The following is a 20,282-nucleotide window of genomic DNA, read 5'->3' as shown; positions in this document are numbered from 1 at the left end:
TTTTTTTTATTAATTATTAGTTTATTATATTATATTATATTATATTATATTATATTATATTATATTATATTATATTATATTATATTATATTATATTATATTATATTATTTTCTAACTGGACTAGGCTATGCTTTGTGAAAATATATTGCATAAATGTCATGCTCTTATTACATGTAAATATTAATCAGTGCACCTGATGAGGCATGTACTTAACAATTCACTTTCTAGTCAGTTATAATCTTGTAAAATATACACCAAATAGTATAAGAAGAGTTTACTACACTCTCAAAAACAATGTCCTGATTGCTACTGTTGTATATACACTGATCAGGCATAACATTATGGCCATCGATCAGGTATAACACAATGACCACCTGCCTAATATTGTGTTGATCTCCCTTTTGCTGCCAAAACAGTCCTGACCCGTCAAGCATTAACAGCATTAACTTCTTCAGCAATTTAAGCTACAGTAGCTCGTCTGTTGGATTAAACCACACGGCTCAGTCTTTGCTCCCTACGTGCATCAATGAGCCTTGGCTGCCCATAACCTTGTTGCCGGTTCACCACTGTTCCTTCTTTAGACCACTTTTGATAGATACTGACCACTGCAGATTAGGAACCAGTCCAAAAGAGCTGCAGTTTTGTAGATGCTCTGACACAGTCATCTAGCCATCACAATATGGCCCTTGTCAAACTCTCTCAAATCCTTAATCTTGCCCATTTTTCCTGCTTCTAATACATCACCATTGAGTACAAAATGTTCACTTACTGCCTAATATAACCCACCCACTAACAGGTGCCATGATGAAGAGATAATCAGTGTATTTAATCACTGTTAAAATGTTTTACGGTCATAATGTTATGCCTGATCAGTGTATCTGGCTGAGACCAGACATGCAATAAAGTTATGAGTCCAGAATGACACAGAATGTGCTTTAGACCAGGGTTCATTGCAAATCTTGCATCCGTCATTAAAATAGGTCATCACATATGTTAGGGATTTCTTTCTCATGCAATAAATAAGGGAGATTCGCTGAATAGGTTGAGTTGGGATTGTACTATATGAATTGATAAAAAAAAAAAGAAAATACAAGGTCCCAGTAGAACCTTGAAGGAATACTGTAATGCTTCAGCAGATTTTAGTTCTAATCATATTTTCCAGTAGCTTTTCAAAGAAAGTCAAGGCTTTGCAACTTCTTGGCAAGTTAGCTGAATAAAAAAAAGGCTGGGTCAGGGTTATTTTCTGGGTCTTTGGGGACTCTAAGCAGGATCCTAATTGCCCCCTGTATATACTGCATATATTCAATCTTACATTCTTACAGGGCCCCCTTGTGGACCTGGGGTTCTAAACTTGTAATACATACAGTATAGCTAGAAACCATGCACTGCTTATTCAGGTGCATTTACACTCACTGTTCTCTTTTCTTTAGCTCATTTTTTCTTCCTGAATACATTCCTGAGAATTCACTCATCTATATAAAATATATTTATTTCTTCCCAAACACTCACTCAGCCCTTGCCAGAGAATTAACCTATCCTGGAAACACTGGGCATAAGGAGGAAATATACCAGATATAGGATACTCTATATCAAAGCACCATACACAAACACACATCTTTATAGACTAATTTATATCTAGTGGGAATGTATCCTACTAGAGAGAAAACGTGGAGATTCCTTGAGCTATGAGGTAGCAACATGCTACTCCATCATGACTCTGTTCAGCCAAATTTTTGCTTTAAGAAGAAAATAAAAAAAAGAAAACAAATAATCCACTTCTTAAGATAAATCTGCATTTTCAAAAGTGAAAAAAAGTGAACGTAAACACACCAAAAACAAAGAGCTGCCATTGGGAGGTAGATTAAGTGGGGTAATTTGACAGCTAAATTATTCCTCACAGCTGTTACACTTCACCAGGGTTCTCCTGTGGCCGTTTTCTGAGTAATGTTGCGCAATAACGTCCTGAATTTCACATATTGAATGTTTTACTGTATAATGTTTCGTTGTCTCACAGTACGTTAAAAAGTAAAACAGTTGCCTCTTCATCAGGTATTGTTTAGATGTTTTTTTTATTTTTATTTTATGCACTGATTACAATTTTCCTTACACCTAGATAACACGATGGGACAGAGATAGAGTGTGCAAGGATAGAAGAACAAGGAGAATGTGTGAGTAATAAATGATGCAAGCTCTAATCACAACACACAGACATATGATTCATGAGATGTAGGGTTTCAAGTAAAATATATTTGTTTTTCTGCAGTGAGTGAGTACATGAATGTATTGTACACTTGTGGCTGATATATAGAGGCAGTACTCTCCAGCTAAGATTCTCTCCCCTGCAGTATAAAGAGCACCAGCTAAGCAAAAATGCAGTGTCAGTTCATCATGCTTGTTCCAGTTGCCACCATCTTATCTTCATCCTGCCATTCGCCTATGGTTCTAAGGTTCTAGACAAAGTCTAGAATGAATTTCAAACAGCATCATATTCTTATAGACTCATGAACCATTGAAGACTCATTTCTTTTTCGAAAAGCATAGATTTCACTATGACCTTCAGGCATCAGAGTTGACGTCATCATCAAGAATAAATCACAAACAGCCCTCATTGGTGGAAATTTACCTCTAAGGCAATATAGAATCATCATGAATTCTTACTTTTTCCCTTTAGCATTATCTTTATGGTTGTTTGAAGATCCCTACAAGATCCCTATTTTTTATTTAAATAAGTAAAAGCCTTTCGACAAAACAAAACAGCAAAGAACACATGGAAAAAATAACATTTATATAGATTTTATAGCTTTTTGGCAACTGTTTCCTTCTTTTATTCAGCTGAATAATCTCAGGTTTCTTGAAGGGGTCGTCAAAAAAAAGTGTACTTAGCTTCTGAAAAATGGCTCTATTTGGAATGTTTTCTAATATGGTTAATACTGTCATAACCCAACAATCGAAAGTCAACCAAAGAATAAGAGAGACAGACAGAGAGAGAGAGAGAGAGAGAGAGAGAGAGAGAGAGAGAGAGAGACAGAGAGACAGAGAGACAGAGAGACAGAGAGAGGAAGAGAGAGCAAGACATGCACTTCCTCACTAGCCTGGCGTTAGCAGAGGTTAATGCATTGTGCTGCAGTATGACACACGCCTGTCACATTCTCCTCCTGTGCATTATCTTCCGTTCTCAGAGGCATTAAAGCCTGTAAGCTCCTCAGGCTGCTACACACACAGAGCCCCCACTTCCTCTCGTCATGAAGAACAAGGGCACGGAGTCGTATGCAAATGACAATCTGTAAATATGACTCAAGAGCTTAGGGCCCTGCTGTAGAAGAAAAGAACAATGGATGTTCAGAGGCAGTGTGTGTTGTGTGTGTGTGTGTGTGTGTGTGTGTGTGTGTGTGTGTGTGTGTGTGTGTGTGTGTGTGTGTGCGCGTGTGTGCGCATGTGTGTGCGTGTATGCATGTACGTGTGCATGTGAGTAAGGGAGAGCATGTATTTATATCTTGGATATATATGTATATGTATGTATTTATATCTTGGCTAAATGTCTACAATGAATACTGTAATATATTCCGATATTGTTGGGACATTTGGCACCTTTTAATTATTAAAAACTCAAGAGGTTATTTTTGCTCTGTGTGTGTGTGTGTGTGTGTGTGTGTGTGTGTGTGTGTGTGTGTGTGTGTGTGTGTGTGTGTGTGTGTGTGTGTGCTCTGACCAACATGGTAATTTCAATGGCTTGTGAATTGTAAACTATTATCCAGCAGGGGGAAAGAACATTTTATTAAAACCATTAAATCTTGAATCAAAGATGAACAAATATGAATTCATAAAGGTATTATTGAGCAAGTGTGTTTATTGTGTGTGTGTGTGTGTGTGTGTGTGTGTGTGTGTGTGTGTGTGTGTGTGTGTGTGTGAGAGAGAGAGGGAGAGAGAGTGAGAGAGAGAGAGAGAGAGAGAGAGAGAGAAAGAGAGAGAGAGAGAAAGAGAGAAAAAGAGATAGAGAGAGAGAGAGAGCGAGAGAGAGAGAGAGAGAAAGAAAGAAAGATAGAAAGAAAGAAAGAAAGAAAGAAAGAAAGAAAGAAAGAAAGAAAGAAAGAAAGTGAAATTGTAAAAGAAAGAGAGTTGTGACTTCAATTAAAATGTTCTGCTTGAAAGGAGAGCAGAGTGGCTGTAGAGCAGGTGCTTGCTTGTGGCTGTATGATTAAAACAATCAATTAATCAATAAATCTTTAAATACCGTTGCCAAGTAAGCAGTATGTGATCTCTCTTCAACTCTGTTTATTGCCCCGAGGGTGGCCCAATGGCCCAGAGGTGGGAATTTGAAAACACTGGAGCCTACCATAGTGACAGGGGGGGATCAAAAATGCACAAGGTCTTGTTTTTAGACCATTTTAACACACAAGAGGGGGAAAATGCTCTATACTGTTAGTTCCATATGTGTGTCAATACAAGTGACTCATTTCTCCATCATTCAAATATAATTTGAAAGCAAGTCCTGTATAGTGGAATTGATCATAACTAATTTCTATGCATGTATACAGTGGGATCCACAAGAGTTCTGTGCAAATAACTGAGTACATTAACCGTATGTTAAGCTATTAATTAATAAATTAATTCTTTATTTAATTCATTTATTTATATATACATCACATATTTAGCCGAATTATCTTACTACTCATTTCACAGTTGAATGGTTTTTCAAGAGTTGAAGAGAGTCAGGAGTTGAAAAATATTAACTTCAGAGAAACAGGAAACTTGGACTGCTTTTTGATATTTTCCTAATTCAACAATAGAAAGTTAACCGTAGAGAGAAAGAGAGAGAGAGTGAAGGAGAGAGAGAGAGAGAGAGAGAGAGAGAGAGAGAGAGAGAGAGAGAGAGAGAGAGAGAGAGAGAGAGAGAGAGAGAGAGAGAAGAGAGAGAGAGAGATACATGCACCTTCTTCACTACTCTGGCATTAGCAGGGGTTAATGCATTGTGCTGCGGTATGACATGCGCCTGTCACATTCTCCTCCTGTGCATTATCTTCAGCTCTCAGAGGCATTAAAGCCCGTAAGCTTCATTCATTTTCCACCTGCCATTCGTGGTGTGTTTAGAATGTTAGCCTGGACTTTTCCATCCAGCAAATCCTGGGTCTGCACTTGGTTCTTTCTCCAGTGACGCATGTCTGATACAGCTCTACGACTCTCCTGAATTGATTGTCAGGCTCCTCCTCCTATTACAGAGAGCAAACACAGCAACTGTGCTGAAAACGCCTATTTTTGTACATGAATCAAGCATATACCATTAGCAATATATTTTAAAATTGCATCGTAATTAAAAAACATTTTTTTGCGACATACACAGGGAAAATATACAATCTATATCTTAACTGCAGATGAATACAGGCAGATCAGATTGTCTTTATTTTTGCCTCTGAAGCTGAAATGTAAGTAGAAAAACACCAGAAGAAACTTTTTTTTATATCTTCTTTTTATAATAACTAATACATATAATAACTAATACATATAATAACTAATACATTGTCTAAGCTAGGGAACAAGCTATTTATTAAGGTGTGAAGAAACCCTAAAATGCTCTTTTTCACCCCAGAGTAGAGGCATCTGTCATTGTGATTTTATAATTATATTATAAATATAATATATAATATATAATACATTATATTTTGTATGTATCCTTATGTCCCTCTTCACTTTGATGTATTTAGATAACTACTGCCCTTATATACACATCAGTATACAGTACTTATTAGCAGTAATTAGTATAGACTAAGGAAACAAGCTGTGTGTGTGTGTGTGTGTGTGTGTGTGTGTGTGTGTGTGTGTTTGTAGCAAAGTGGGGGGTAAATGATATCTAAAAAATACTCCCAATTGCCTCCTATGAGTCAAATCACCACTTGAAATAGCCTAAACAGAGAAGGGTGAGGGTGAGAAAGGGGGATTGTGATGGGCACAAAGGAAAATTGCCTAGGAAAATGTCATGTGTTTCACCGCTGCTCTGTCTATCTGCTTCAGTGAACACGTCCCTGAATTCAGAAGTTTGCTTCTGAAAATGTAGAAAATGTGAAAAGAAAGACTAGGTGAAAGAAATGCTAACACGTTTTCACCTAAAGACATGCACACATGCACGCACACATCTAATTACACAATTACAACATGAAGCATTTCATTTTATAGAGAAAATGTCCCATGGTATTCAGTTCAATTCAATTCAATTTCATTTTGTGCAGCGCTTTTAACAACGAAAGCAGCTTTACAGAAATCAGGATATAAAATTATCCCTAATGAGCAAGCCGGAGGCGACGGTGGCACAGAAAAAACTCACTGAGCCGACAAGAGGAAGAAATTTTTGAGAGGAACCAAACGCAGAGTGGAAGCCATTCTCATTTGGGTGGAATCGGGTAGTGTGATTAGAAACCATTTTACTTCCATAACTGTGTAAGTTCAGGCAGTAAGTTAAAAGGATCTAAAAGATGAGCATCATTAGATTTTTTAATGTAAGTCATCTGTTCATTCATGGAGCCCTGACACAAACTGTTCAAAGCAATTGCTGTCTTTAGGCTCTCTAAGCAAGAACATCTACATAACGCAGATGCATAACCTCCATAACACAGATTGTTAAGTATCCCTTTGTCCTATAATATTTAAAAAAGATGTAATATGTATGCACGCTATGCAAAATGACTAGCTTTTAGACAACAATGTGACACCAAGATGTAATATTAATGCACTTAAGTGCATTAAATGATTTTCTTCACTTTCTCTCAACTAAAGTGCATGTTGGAATTGACTAAATGACTCTCGGGCTGCTTTTGTTCTATAAACACTTGACATGCACAGAGAGATGGGTTCAGTCAATAGCAAGTAAAAGAATTACAGTATCTGGCATTGCTTTAGACTAAACAGCCTGTAGAGAGTAGGAGTCCAAGCATGGCATATTTTGGTTCCTATCACCTGAATATTCATTTGAATATGGCCAAATTGAACAAAGTGCATATCATTTTGGCAGAGGTGTGATATGCAAGGCATCGACAAGGGAAGTGATGTAGCAAAGTGATGAAGCAATGTTACTGTATATCCCATGACGATGAAGTAACCCTGATGTCAGGATTATGGACAGGGACTACAATACCTGTAGACCATTGCACTGCTAGGCACCATGTCACCATGGTTGTTTGCACACCTGATTCACGTTAATTGTAATTACCAAATGTATATATGTATACTTACGTCTCATAGCACTATTTGTCTTTAGTTTTTTCTTGTCTCATTCCATGCTTTTTGTTGGTTTCCTTGGTCTAGGTTGGTGATATGCTTTTTTTTTTATGTTATTTTGCTCATTGTTTTGTGTTTTGGTTCATTTGGTTTGTTTTATGTGGTTTTATTTCTTAAAGTATTTATCTACACTTGCATCTGTTTCCTACTTCATTATGGGAGACCAGAGCCAGGCTTAAAAGGAAAGCCTCTACTGGTGACTATGAATAATGGGATCCTCAAATAATGCATATCTAACAGTATCCAGAATTACTAAGCATATCTAGCTATGTATTATTAGTAAAAATCCCCAAATAAAGTTTATAGAATTTACAAAAATAGAAAGGAACTTTTATACTCCAAAAAGAAATATTTTGGCTCAACTTAATAAAAAAATATAAACGTATTCATTCATCATTCATCATTCATTTTCTCCCGCTTATCCGTAATTCGGGTCGCGGGGGCAGCAGTCTAAGCAGCCCTTCGACTGCTGCCCAATCCTCACAGCACCGTCCTTTACGGTTCCTCCTGCAGGTGGTGAGCCCACGGGAAGGCGGCCCCACGTCACTCCGACGTCACGGACCTTGATATTTCCCTCGTAAGGGACCCCCGGAGCATAGAGGGTTAAGGGCCTTGCTCAAGGGCCCAAGAGTGGCAGCTTGGCGATACCGGGGCTTGAACCCCAGACCTTCCGATCGGCAACCCAGCGCCTTAACCGCTGGAGCCACCACTCCCCCAATATAAAAAAAAAAAAAAAAAAAAAAAAAAAAAAAAAAAAAAAAGGAACCATTTCTAATCTTTTTGAGTTCCGTCAATTTATGATGAAATTGTTTTTAACCAACAAACTATATTTAGTTATATTTAGAGCCACTGCCCCTCTGCCCTCATTGGCCGAGGTGAATTTGGTCTCGTTCTTTGAAAAAGTACTAAGAACTTGTACAAAATCTGCATGTTCATAGAAATAATATGTAATTGTAAATTAGAAATGATGAGGTTATCAAAATATTTCAGGACCTAGTACTAAATAAAAAAAAGGCTTTGCTGTAAAAGAAACAGATAAATATCAAAATGTGAAACAGTTAATAGTTTCTGTTATTATCAGCATCGTGTAATTGTGATGTTCTATCACAAAAAAGTCTAAAATGAATACAAAATGTGCCGTCTTCTCTTTTTTGTTGAATATTTGTAAAAACAAGATAATTTGCATTAACAAGCAACCACCTCCTTAGTGCCCCTTTTTTTTTGCGCAACTGCCTCTCAAAATGTCTGTGCATGACCCTGAGAAAAATGTGTATGATCATAACTACAACTTTCTTTCAGCTTCTTCCATTAGGGGTCGCCACAGCAGATCATCTGTATTCGTGATCCGCATGTTTGATTCGGCACGTTTTTACGCTGGATGCTCTTCCTAACACAACCCTCCTATTTATCCGGGCTTGGGACTGGCACTAAGAGTGCACTGGCTTGTGCAACCCTAATGGCTGGGTTTGGTTCCCTGGCCGGGAATCGAACCCGGGCCGCGGAGGTGAGAGCGCCGAATCCTAACCACTATGATCATATGTGCTGTGAATTGGTGAATGGCTTTTACTTGAATTATCTAGCTCTAATTTTGAAAAGACAAATTCTGTAAAAAAGTCTGTTTATTATTAGCACAGTGTTCAAGAGTCAATCTATAGGCTTTTTCAGCTTGATCATCTAAATGTTCCTGCCTTTATTAAAGCACTTAAATAAAGTCCCATGAGGATCTAAGAGCAAGCAGTTAATAAGTTTTTCCAAGATTTAGGTTTCCCAATTTAATTGCTGTTCTCTATCATTTTGTTTCATCTGTGCCAATAATAGTGATTAATCAGTAATAAAAGGTCGATTTCAGGGTTTCAAATACTCACACTAGAAGTATGCCATTAGAAAAAGTCCCACAACAAAGATCACGGACACGTTCTGAGTAATGCATAATTCCAAAAACTGTGATAATTATATATTATTTGAAGATTTTTTTTAAAGTCTATCCTCCCAACCCTTGTGTTTGGTAATATTTATATATAATTATTGGCCTGTTATATACTCTATGATACTCTCACTTGGTTGTGACTGCGCTGTAAAACATGGCTGCAGAAAGGAGTTATAGAGCCATTTGGTCCTTAAATGTCTGCCATTGTGTTTTATTGTAGACATGTCGAATACACACACACTCTTTAGGAGCCATACTTTTAAAAGAGTGCAATATGTAACTCTGTTTTATTTCCTTTTTTAGATTTATTTAGGGCGGTTTTGAGTTTAAAGCAGCAACTACTTTTAATCCTATTTTAAGCCGCATATGACTTGGCCTTACAGTTTTTCGTAGAGAAGAAAGCTTATGGCTTATGCTATTTTCTCTTGCTGCTACTCCATAGAAACCCCAATTAAAAATAACTTGAATGACTACAACCAACTGACATCAGTAATGAATTCAGGCAACACTTTCCAATCTTTTCAGTAGCTCAGCCAGTCATAATACCACAGTGCGGGTAGAGTACAGATTAGATATTTCAAGTCATTGATTTAAGGATCATATTAACTGGCAGGCGCATTTCTTTCCTAGTCTAGCAATGACAGCTTTCAAACTATAGGCCTGTATGACTGCCACCAACTCAACATGTAAAATGTATAGAGACTGCAAGAATGTCCATGCCATGTAGAGGTTTTATAAGGAATAAAAAACATGACAGTTGTGCTGTTATAAAAGAACTGCTAATATACTGTAGATATTAAGTCATATTTATTCATTTTCCAACCAAACAGAATCGAGAATTCAACAGAAGTTATATAAATTGCTTAACTACAGTATATGCTGAGTTTCTATAAAAGACGATGCAAAAAATTGTGTACTTAATATTCAATATCACAAAAGTGGACATGGACATGTGTTTCTCGACATCTAACTATAAGATTTGAATGTACTATTTGTACATCCCATTCCTCATTTGATCACCATTTGTTGTCATAATAACCTCAACTTATCTGGGAAGATGTATCTCTAGGTTTTGGAGTGTACGCATGGAGATTTTTGCTCATTCAGCCACAAGGGTGTTAGTAAAGTCAAGTACTGATATAGGCTGGGGAGGCCTGGGGTGCAGACAGCGTTCCAATTCATCCCTTATGTGTTCAGTAGGGTTGAGGTCAGAGCACTATTGCAGACTACTAAAGATTTTCCTTTCCAACCCATGTAAATCATATCTTCATTGAGTTGGCTTTGTGCACAGGGGCACAGGGGGACAATAAGTTCTAAACACTAATTGTGTTGCTCCCTAGGACAGCAGTTTAACAGGAGGTCTTGTCTTTATAATCACAGATGTTTAATGATCTAATCTGTGCATTTAATGTTTCACCTGTAGTGCTTACAAGTGGAAACTACACAAACTATATAAATTATATGTATATTTAATGAGACTAATCTAATCTTGATCTAAACTATATACAGTATTAAGTCATATGACTGACAATATATGAACTGTTTCATGTGTAATGTATATCATTGCTCAAGTTAAAATTGATGTTTAAAATGTGAGAAAACCACAAAATGAAATGCATAGAAAGTACATGGGGTGTAAGGTAGCTTTATACACACTCTGATGTAATAATGGTGTAGGCTTTGTGAGATTGTGTAACTGCTTACTCTTTAAGTGGAAGGAAGCCACAAAAAGCCGCAACAATAAAACAGTTTGCTTTCAGCACCATGGACAGCAACACTTCTGTTCCCATTCATTTAATCGCATTTCACAGATTATTATTATTATTATTATTATTATTATTATTATTATTATTATTATTATTATTATTATTATTCAACAATTAACCAGTATGAATTTACTTTAATAGCTACAAATGTAATTTATATTGATAGAAAAAAGTTTTTCATATTTTCATATGAAACTGCGATACTAAGCTCTTAAGTATTTAGCTCACTTTTCCTTTTTCTCTAACACACTCACACACAGACATACAAACAGATCACACACACACACACACACACACACACACACACACACACACACACACACACACACACACATTTAGACACTTTTCTACACTTTCTACACTTTTTTAACCCATAGTTTGTAAGTACAGTTTTAATTCTTTTTAGTTTACAAAAATTTATATATATATATATATATATATATATATATATATATATATATATATATATATATATATAAAATACAAATATATTTATATATACAACTATATAACTATATACACACACACACACACACACACACACAGACACACAGTCAAGCTGACCAAAAGGCATACAAACAGGCCGACAACAAAATATATAGGCCATGGGTTGTCAAGTATTTACTTAAAAAAACACCTAACCAAAAATAGATGTGTGTGTGTGTGTGTGTGTGTGTGTGTGTGTGTGTGTGTGTGTGTGTGTGTGTGTGTGTGTGTGTGTGTGTGTGTGTGTTGTGTGTGTGTGCGTGCGCTGGGCGATATTAGCTTTAGTGACATTTAGAAAATTTTTCATTTAACTCGCTTCAGGCTGTGTTTTGAAAATAAAAGTCATCTATGAACTGCATTCGGCTTGATGAATATCTGCTGAGTGAACCGTGAACCTCCTCCTCGGTGTTTGCATATTGACTACAGCAAAAATCAATGCCTCCTTTATAAGTGCTGCCCAGACACAGCGGGACACTGAATGAAGGGTAAAACACAGAAGTAGGTGATGAAAAATGCAGTCACATAAGGGAATTGAAGAAGGAAAAGTAGATGTCTTTTAACATCCTGGTGATAATAGAGTCTTTCAGAAGGTATCAGAACCACATTTTTCCCCAGACATCAGGATTTAAGACAGCAAGAAAGCCTGTTATATGTCTTTTAAGCAGAGGTGCATGTGTATATTTTGGCCCCCAGACACCTTTCTGGGGAAAAAAAACTGTCTATGGCTGTCAACAAGATGTCCCACTTCATGTGAATAAAAAAAGACACATGGGATGTGTATGCATTTGGAAACAAACAGGTGAACAGAGAAAAAGGTCTTAAATATATAGATTTTGTTGTTTCTGGCTGTCACAAAAAAAAAGCAAAACTATATACATTTTTATCTCATACTTTCTGGCCTGAGCAATGAACAAGCCTGCACAGTCCTTTTTGACTTCAGCCAATCCAAAGAGCGCATCAGGAATTCCCATTAATATGTATGTCCGGCCTGGGGTGCTTCACCAGATAAATAGCTGTATACAGTATGTCAGGCTTTTTGAAGGTAAGCCAGTGTTTTTTTTTTTGTCATTGCTGTCCTTTTATTCCAAGTGTTTTTTTTTGAGACACCACAGTATTTCAAGGCCACAAACTGTGTATTGTAACTATACATGTACCACCAATTATGATTTATTGCCCTTTTAGATAGCAAAATCATGGCCAGAAATTATGTTCACAACCAAATCTTACCTACATTTTTTTTACAGAAACAGGTGAAAAAAGTCTATTTGCAATGAGAATTTATAGAGTACCAAAATAGGTTGAAGTATCATTGATCAATGATCAGTAGATAATGCCTTCATTGGGTCCATAATGCTTAACGCAGCACAATACAGGTAGAATTGCTTTACCACATCTCTAGTTTGCACAAGCCAATTCTAAGGTGGAAGGTTATCCTTGTGTGCATGTGGGTTTCATCTGAGTTCTCCAGTTTCCTCCAACTTTCCAAAAACATGCCATTAGGTGGACTGGTTGCTCTAAATTGCATTTAAATGTGTGTGTGTGTGTGTGTGTGTGTGTGTGTGTGTGTGTGTGTGTGTGTGTGTGTGTGTGTGTGTGTGTGTGTGTGTGTGTGTGTGTGTGTGTGTGTTCTCTGGAAGCTCTGGTTCCACTATGACCCAAGATGAAAACTGTTAATGAAGATGCATAAATAAGTCTCTCTAGTGTAGTCTCAAGGGTCCAATTTTAAATTCACTCAAACTGACTCACATATTTTATAACACAGTTGCCAAGTGAAGTATTTTATAGCGCTATATAGATGTTGATAAATGGCCCAAAAGATAGACCTAAATTATAATCTAGCCTTATTACTTTGTGACCACAGCTTCCTGTCTATACAGTGGTTCTGTATAGATCTAAGATGACCCTACAGTACATATTGCTGAGTTAAATTAAAATGCAATTTCAGAAATAAAGGGGGCCAAACTTTACTTTTTCTAGTACTTGGGGCAATACCATCAACTGTACATTTTTTACACTGATTCTGCCTTTTTAGCTGGAAAATATATTTAAATACACATCTTTTCATTTAAAAGGCAAAGACAAGAGACCACTGTTGACTCCACCCAAGCGAGAAGAGAAAGGGACAGATAAATACCTTTAATTCTAAGAGACGGCCCAAGGCAATGATCTGGGATGCACTACTGTGCAAGCTGGACTCAAATCATACACATTTACACATGGCGCACTTTTATATTCTGGGTTTTCTGCCAATTTTTATTTTGCTGTCTCTATTTTGTTACATGTCTCCCAGGTTTGGGTTCTGCAGCATGACCTGGTCTGCAAAACTGTTCCACCCAACAGAACTTTAAACCTCGAGCTCCATTCATATGCGCAATACGGTTCTTATCTATAGTATGTTGTTGTATTAAAAGCTTAAACCGCTAGGACATAATTAAAAGCGATTGCTCTCTTGACCATTAGTCTGTAGACTGTAAAAAAAAAAACCGAGCACTGCACTGAGAACAGCCTGGAGAAACGCGCGGTGCTGGAAAAAGGCGCATGTGTGCGTGCAGCTCCCGCTAGACTCTCCCCTCAACAGTGGCCAGGGTTGCCAGGTTGGATCGGCTTTGTTCCCCCTAAAGCATTGTTTAAACAAAATAAAAAACAAACACTTAAATAAACAAACATAAAAGTCGCACTATTCCGAATGTATGTGTGCGTGCAAACCTAAAATTTGATTACCCAAATAGCAAAATGATTACAAATATAGGGATTCATTGATACTGATACTACCGTTTGTTACAAAAGTCTCCATAGATATTCACAATAATGACTCTATCAAAATGCCGGAGATCACTTCACTTCTGCAGGTACTGAACTCTAAGCTGGACTTCCTTTCATCAGAGTCTACACTTTGCTTAAGGACCATGGTCAGCGATATCATTCTGCATGCTTTTACACTCTTGTCAGGTCATGCCAAACGTTTTAAATGCCTTTTTAAGACAAAAGTGGTATATAAAACAATATGGAACACATATGGAAACCTTACAAGACAGTGTTATAATTACAAAAAAACAGACAGAGTGAAGAACAGTATAGTAGCCACTAGTACGCAATTCTATTGTGGAGTAAGGTAAAAAAGGATATTACAATATAATAAAAAATGCAAATCATTTGACAATCTATATAGCAGCAATTTCAGAAGAAATGTAAAAAAAAAAATTTTGGAGTGGAATGGTGTTGTGTATGAGAGTCTATGTGTATGGGTATATGCAGTATATGCAACAAAGTTTGTGGACATTTGACTATAGGAATCATATATGCGTTTTGATCATCCCATTCTACATTTAGTCCCTATTTGCTGCTATAATAACCTCCACCGTTCTGGGATAATGTTCCGCTAGATTTTAGAGTGGTGTTGTAGTGATTTATGCTCATTCAACCATTAGAGTGTTAGTAAAGTCAGGTACTGGTGTAGGTTGAGGAGGCCTAGGCATAGTCCATTATTATAAAGCAAGAACTCATAAAAAATATGAAATAATTAGTTTGGAGTTTTTTGTATCACATTGGCTATTTACCTTTAAGTGAGTATATACTGTATGTAAGGTATTAAAGGTAAAGGTGCTTTTTACTTGTCAAGTCAAGTCAAGACAAGTCAAGTCAAGACAAGTCAAGTACATTACAGAAATCTTTATTCGCATGTACCCGCAAAGTTAGGAAGCTGGGATCAGAGAACAGGGTGAGCCATGATACAGCACCCCTGGTGCCCTGGAGGTTTAAGGACCTTGTTCAAGGGCCTAAGAGTGGCATCTTGGGAATGTTGGAACTTGAACTTCTGACCTTCTAGATGAATGACCCAGAACCTTAACCACTAATCTACCACTTTTTCTTCAATCAAAACAACAGCATAAGAATACTTAATGCTGACCCTGAATGCGTTCTACTTAGTATGTGACCCATAAAAATAAAAAAAAAATCCGGACGATGCATATCTATTAAAAACGACGTGTAAAAGCAGGCAACCTGGCAACACTGAGTGCCGAGATCCCCCCACTCCCCACCCCTCGTCTTGCATGTGGAGCGTCTGCTGGCGGACGGAGTTTCTGCACCAGGGTTCGCGTCACTGCGGGGAGAAAAAGCAGCAGCAGCAGCAGCGGAAGCGGTAGAGGTGGTGATGGAGATGGATTGCTGATATCTGCCTGTCCCGTTCTCTGTTCCCTTTTTTTCCCCCGGCTGACGTCATGCTCCGCGTCTCTCCATAGTTTCAGCCGAACAAAATGAGGATTTCTTGCCATCAGCTTCTACTCATATTTTCCTGCGTCCGCGGACTCGCCATGGGGGCTTTTCCGAGCAGCGTTCAAATCGGTAAGTTGCGTTCAGGTTCCAGGCAGAGCCGCGCTCCATCTCTTCATCTCTCCTGTGATCAAGTGTGAATGCCTGAATGCGCAAGTGTCAACTTTCAGGGGGGGCACATCTGTGCATATCTGTGTGTGTTCGTGTTTAATAGTAGACTCTATTTAGTAATGCTGATCGATGGGTATGAATCTTGCCATCCGTTCCCTGTCACGTAATCCGGCGAGCTCCACTGCAGTGCGCCCTAAACGGCACTAACCGGGGCTGCTCTGCGTGCACAGCGGATACAACTGTTAGATCACCAGGATAGCGAATTAATAACAAGAATTAGAATAATATAAAACTTTGCTTTTTGGTTTATTGCGCAAAATGTGCGTGTTTAGAATTCACCACGCGTTTCGGCGTTTTCAGCCAGTCCCGTTGCGCGCGCGCGCCTTCCTCGGTTACTCCGAAGTCCCTTCTTTAATTGTATTCCAGTACTGCATCAAGCTGTGTCACGTTTCTTACACCCTCCCTTCTGGCTTAATAAATAAATAAATGGACGTCTAAATAAATATCTAAGTGAATAAATGCATGCATGAAGGATTGAATGAATTTAGAAATGAATGCATGAATTAATGAATGCTTGCATGAAGAAATGAATGAATTTAGAAATTAATGCATGAATTAATGAATGCATGGATTAATGAATGCATGGATTAATGAATGCATGCATAAAGGAATGAATGAAAGAATGAATTTATGTCGCTATGTCACAATGTGTCGCCCTTTGATTTCCTTAAATGCTGCATTCAACTTCTCGATGGGGAAAAAATCGTGCTATTCAGTTTAAAATCAGATGTGCACTATGCTTTATATTTTGGGCCAGGTTTGGACCATTTGGTTTTTATTCGGGTCACGTTTCCGTTGCCCATCATTAAGCTATTTTCGCTGTTCACGTAAAATCAATTATCAGTCTTCATATATTTCTCTGTTTGTTTCTTCTTTTTTTCTCTCTCCTTCAGGCGGGTTGTTCATCAGAAACACAGATCAGGAGTACACTGCCTTTCGCTTGGCCATATTTCTGCACAACACGAGCCCCAATGCGTCGGAGGCACCCTTTAACCTGGTGCCTCACGTGGACAACATCGAGACAGCTAACAGCTTTGCCGTCACCAACGCTTGTGAGTCCGTGCCAGAATTACTTTCAAATTATTAACAGCAGTGTCTGTTAGAGCTGCATAATGAGCCAGAGAAAGTCCTGAAGAAGTGTCAGTGGGGACACAGGGGGACAGGGGGGTGTCTTGTCAAATTGTTGGGGCTTGCTTGCGATTGAGATGCAGCTAGAAAGCTAAAACTTAAATGGGCTTTGGTGTGAATGATAGAGCTAATACTGAGAGAGGTTTGGGGTATAGCTGCTACCTGGGAGCAGTAGTGGTACCGGGGCATGCTACAGTGATGAGCTACTTTCTGGCTTTTGTCCAAGCCGTGATTCTGCCTCTCTGGGTGACCTGTCCTCAGGCTCTTTACTGACACAAATACAGACTAAGTGCACTTACAAACAGTGGCATTACTATCTGTGTCTATATTTGTGTGTGTGTGTGTGTGTGTGTGTGTGTGTGTGTGTGAGAGAGAGAGAGAGAGAGAGAGAGAGAGAGAGAGAGAGAGAGAGCACCCATCCCCCAGTTAAAGAAAACACTGCTGTCAGCTGATAAGTGCTCATGCCGACATTTGCATCGAATGTATTTGTTTTTATCTGTAAATGTTTTTCCAATGTTTTTGCCGGTTTGGATGAACAGCTAAGTCTGACACGGTTTGTCAGCTGGTGCAAATTGTACATGTGTACTCAAGAAGAGAGAGAACGTTGCATTGCTAAGAGAGCCGCACTGCCCCCGGGGGCAGTCTAAGGCCAGCAGAGGCCTTTCTCGTGCTGCTTTCACAGCACGACTCCCCCACTATCTTCGGCAACATTCAGGCTTTTGTCACTTCCCATCAAGATCAGGCACACTAGCGTAAAGTAAGCACAGAGCAGGGGCAGCCATCATGTCTGCCATCCACAGTCTGCTCTGACCCATGCGTCAGAATCAGCTCAGGCTTCTTCTTATTCTTCTTGTGCACCACACTGAGCTTTGCTTGCCTTTTTTTCCCTGTTCACTTCATCCGTAGTGGAATGTTCAAAACTCAAGGTAGTGACAAGCCCTTTTCAGTATGTCAGCTGTGGTGTGTAATAGAAGTGAAATCAAAGGAATGGACTTGTCTGTTCATGTCAGTATAACAGACACGTTCATTTATCCAAGCCAGACTTCTTTATATTGGTAAATACGTACTGCAGAGATAATAAAGAAAGGCCTGTCTTGCATACATGTGTGAATGAAACCAGCAGCATCCAAGCTTCCCTTGTGTATTTGGGGGAAACAGTTCTCAAAGTCAACAATATCCCCTATATATTCGTACTGATTAGCAACACACAAACACACACTATACATAATTTGTCACCATCCTTCATCAAATGTGTGCATCTCGTCAAGGTTTCTGCCAGTTCTCATCTTCTTCAATTGTGATACAACGCAGACATACACATTCCTGCTAGGAGATCAGTAAAGCTGTGATAACTGGCTGATAACTCAAAGAATGGGACGGTGGGTTTATTGCTCGAACTGTTAGTAGACAGGGGATCTCAAGAAGATCCAAAGCAATAATTGCGCAGGAAAGTGGAAATAGTCCTAGTGCATTCAATTGTCAGGGCTCCTCTGGGTTGTGCTATTCGTCTTTGTCTTCAGTGCCACCATTTTGATTGCACAGACAGAAGCAAAATGCATGCCCACTTTCTGTTTACCAGTTTTGGTGTCAAGTCACTGGAAAGCAAACCCAAAGGGTTGCTAGGGACACCCGAATAAGTCGGCTGGCTTGGCACAGTTTGAAAAATTTTCCCTGTACCTTTTATACATCATGCAAAATTCATGCACAGGAGCGCACACTTGAAAAGTCAAGTCTAAAATAATAATTAGAGCATAAAAATATTTGAGCACTTGTGTTTTCGAGACTAGAAAACATGACATTATCATTCACGAGATCTTTCACACGTTTCAAGGCATGTATATCACTAATGACTATCATTTCCAGAATAAAAATATGGAATTGGTATTTCTATTATAATACTCCTCTACCACTACTGGACCCATTGCCATCCTGTGTTATATGGGTGTCATTAGCAATTTGTACATTAAAGATAATAAACTGTGCCACTTTGTTCCCATCGTCGCTCTTATGCTTTTATGCTTTATACTTTATACGTTTTATATCCCACTCAGTGTCTGTTCATAAAGATAGGAATCCTTCTGGCCAATAATGACAAATATGTCGGAAATTTATGTGCCCCGTTTAATTTGCTTGTGAGAATAAGCGCACATAGTGTGCTATCAGTAATTCACAACAGCCTGATAAGTGCTGGTGTCATTACTGTGTATGAACAATCAGTTTCAGTTAAGCAGATTAGCTGCTGAGTCAATTACTCGCCATTTTGGGACCTATGTAAATCACAGTGGAGAAACAACAGTGCTTGCCATGTGTGTGCATTTGTGTGTGTGTGTGTGTGTGTGTGAGAAAGATATTCTAGCAGCTTGGAGTAGTATGGTTCATCCTCGATATTCCACCTTTCCTCCCTCCTCAGTTCCACTGCTGGGCACGAATCTGCTTGCAGTTTGTTGCACACGAGGGCTTTTATTCCTCGTCGGGGAGCTGTGGCTGCCATGGTGGGATGAGCAGAGGACAGATTATTCGTTTCTGCCAAACCCTTTGCCTTCTGCAGTCTGTTCCTCTACTTCTTCCCCTTAATTTCTTCACCCGTTCATACACCCTGATTTCGCTCAATCGATCAGACCGACGGCCAAATTAGGCAAAGAGCGCCAAGCATGTGCAGCGAGGCATGACTGAGAGTCGTTTGACCGCAGTATCCCAGTACCCAGGTTTCCTTTGACCTTCATGGGAAAATTGTTCGATTTGGTCATGGTCGGATCTGTTTTGTAGTGTAATTCCGTTGTATCAGCGACACAGTGCTATCAGTTTGTTTGATAGCATCGCCACACTGCCGTTTTCTTCTCTCACTGAGTGCAGTCACAGCATGGGGGAATTCATCTGCTCTTCAAATGGGTGGTTTCAAGAGCTCCACTTTGGAGAGAGAGGTGATATTTGATATTTGTGTCTTGGCTCAGATCGTATTCAAGGGCCAAAAATGTAAGTTTTTGTTTGTTTGTTTTGTTTTGTTTGTTGAATCAGCATGACTAAGGATATATTAGCAGGAACCCTTGTCTACTCTTTTTTTTTTTTTTTTCGTATTATTTACATGCTTTGCACCATTTCCTAAATTGCGAAATTTAAACATACTAAAAAGACATCGTAGTCTACTACTTGTTACAATGTATATCCACATATATGTGTGTATATAAATTCTTCCTTCCAGCATTGACTGCCTTGTTTGGTTTGCATAAACATGGACTTTTCCACTGTACATTGTGGAGATAAAAAAC

General features: G+C 38.6%; 1 protein-coding gene across 12 annotated transcripts in view; it reads left to right on the top strand.

The window, feature by feature from the left end:
* Positions 1-15,468: 15,468 nt before the first annotated feature.
* gria4b (glutamate receptor, ionotropic, AMPA 4b) overlaps positions 15,469-20,282 on the top strand; it is a 102,255-nt gene continuing 97,441 nt past the window's right edge. For 3 of the 12 annotated variants that reach the window (XM_083564857.1, XM_083564858.1, XM_083564856.1), the window contains exons 1-2: positions 15,472-15,789; positions 16,782-16,940. In XM_083564857.1, coding sequence (XP_083420983.1) covers positions 15,702-15,789; positions 16,782-16,940 — 247 coding nt within the window. In that variant the 5' untranslated portion in view covers positions 15,472-15,701. Of the gene's footprint in view, positions 15,790-16,781; positions 16,941-20,282 lie in introns of all 12 variants that reach the window. The other 9 variants (XM_083564855.1, XM_083564854.1, XR_014537272.1 and 6 more) reach the window with 6 other exon arrangements.

Source organism: Silurus aristotelis, assembly GCF_946808225.1.
Source record: "Silurus aristotelis genome assembly, chromosome: 16".
Lineage (NCBI taxonomy): Eukaryota > Metazoa > Chordata > Actinopteri > Siluriformes > Siluridae > Silurus > Silurus aristotelis.
Note: the sequence above shows the minus strand (reverse complement) of the source record. Positions and strands in the feature narration are given on the sequence as shown.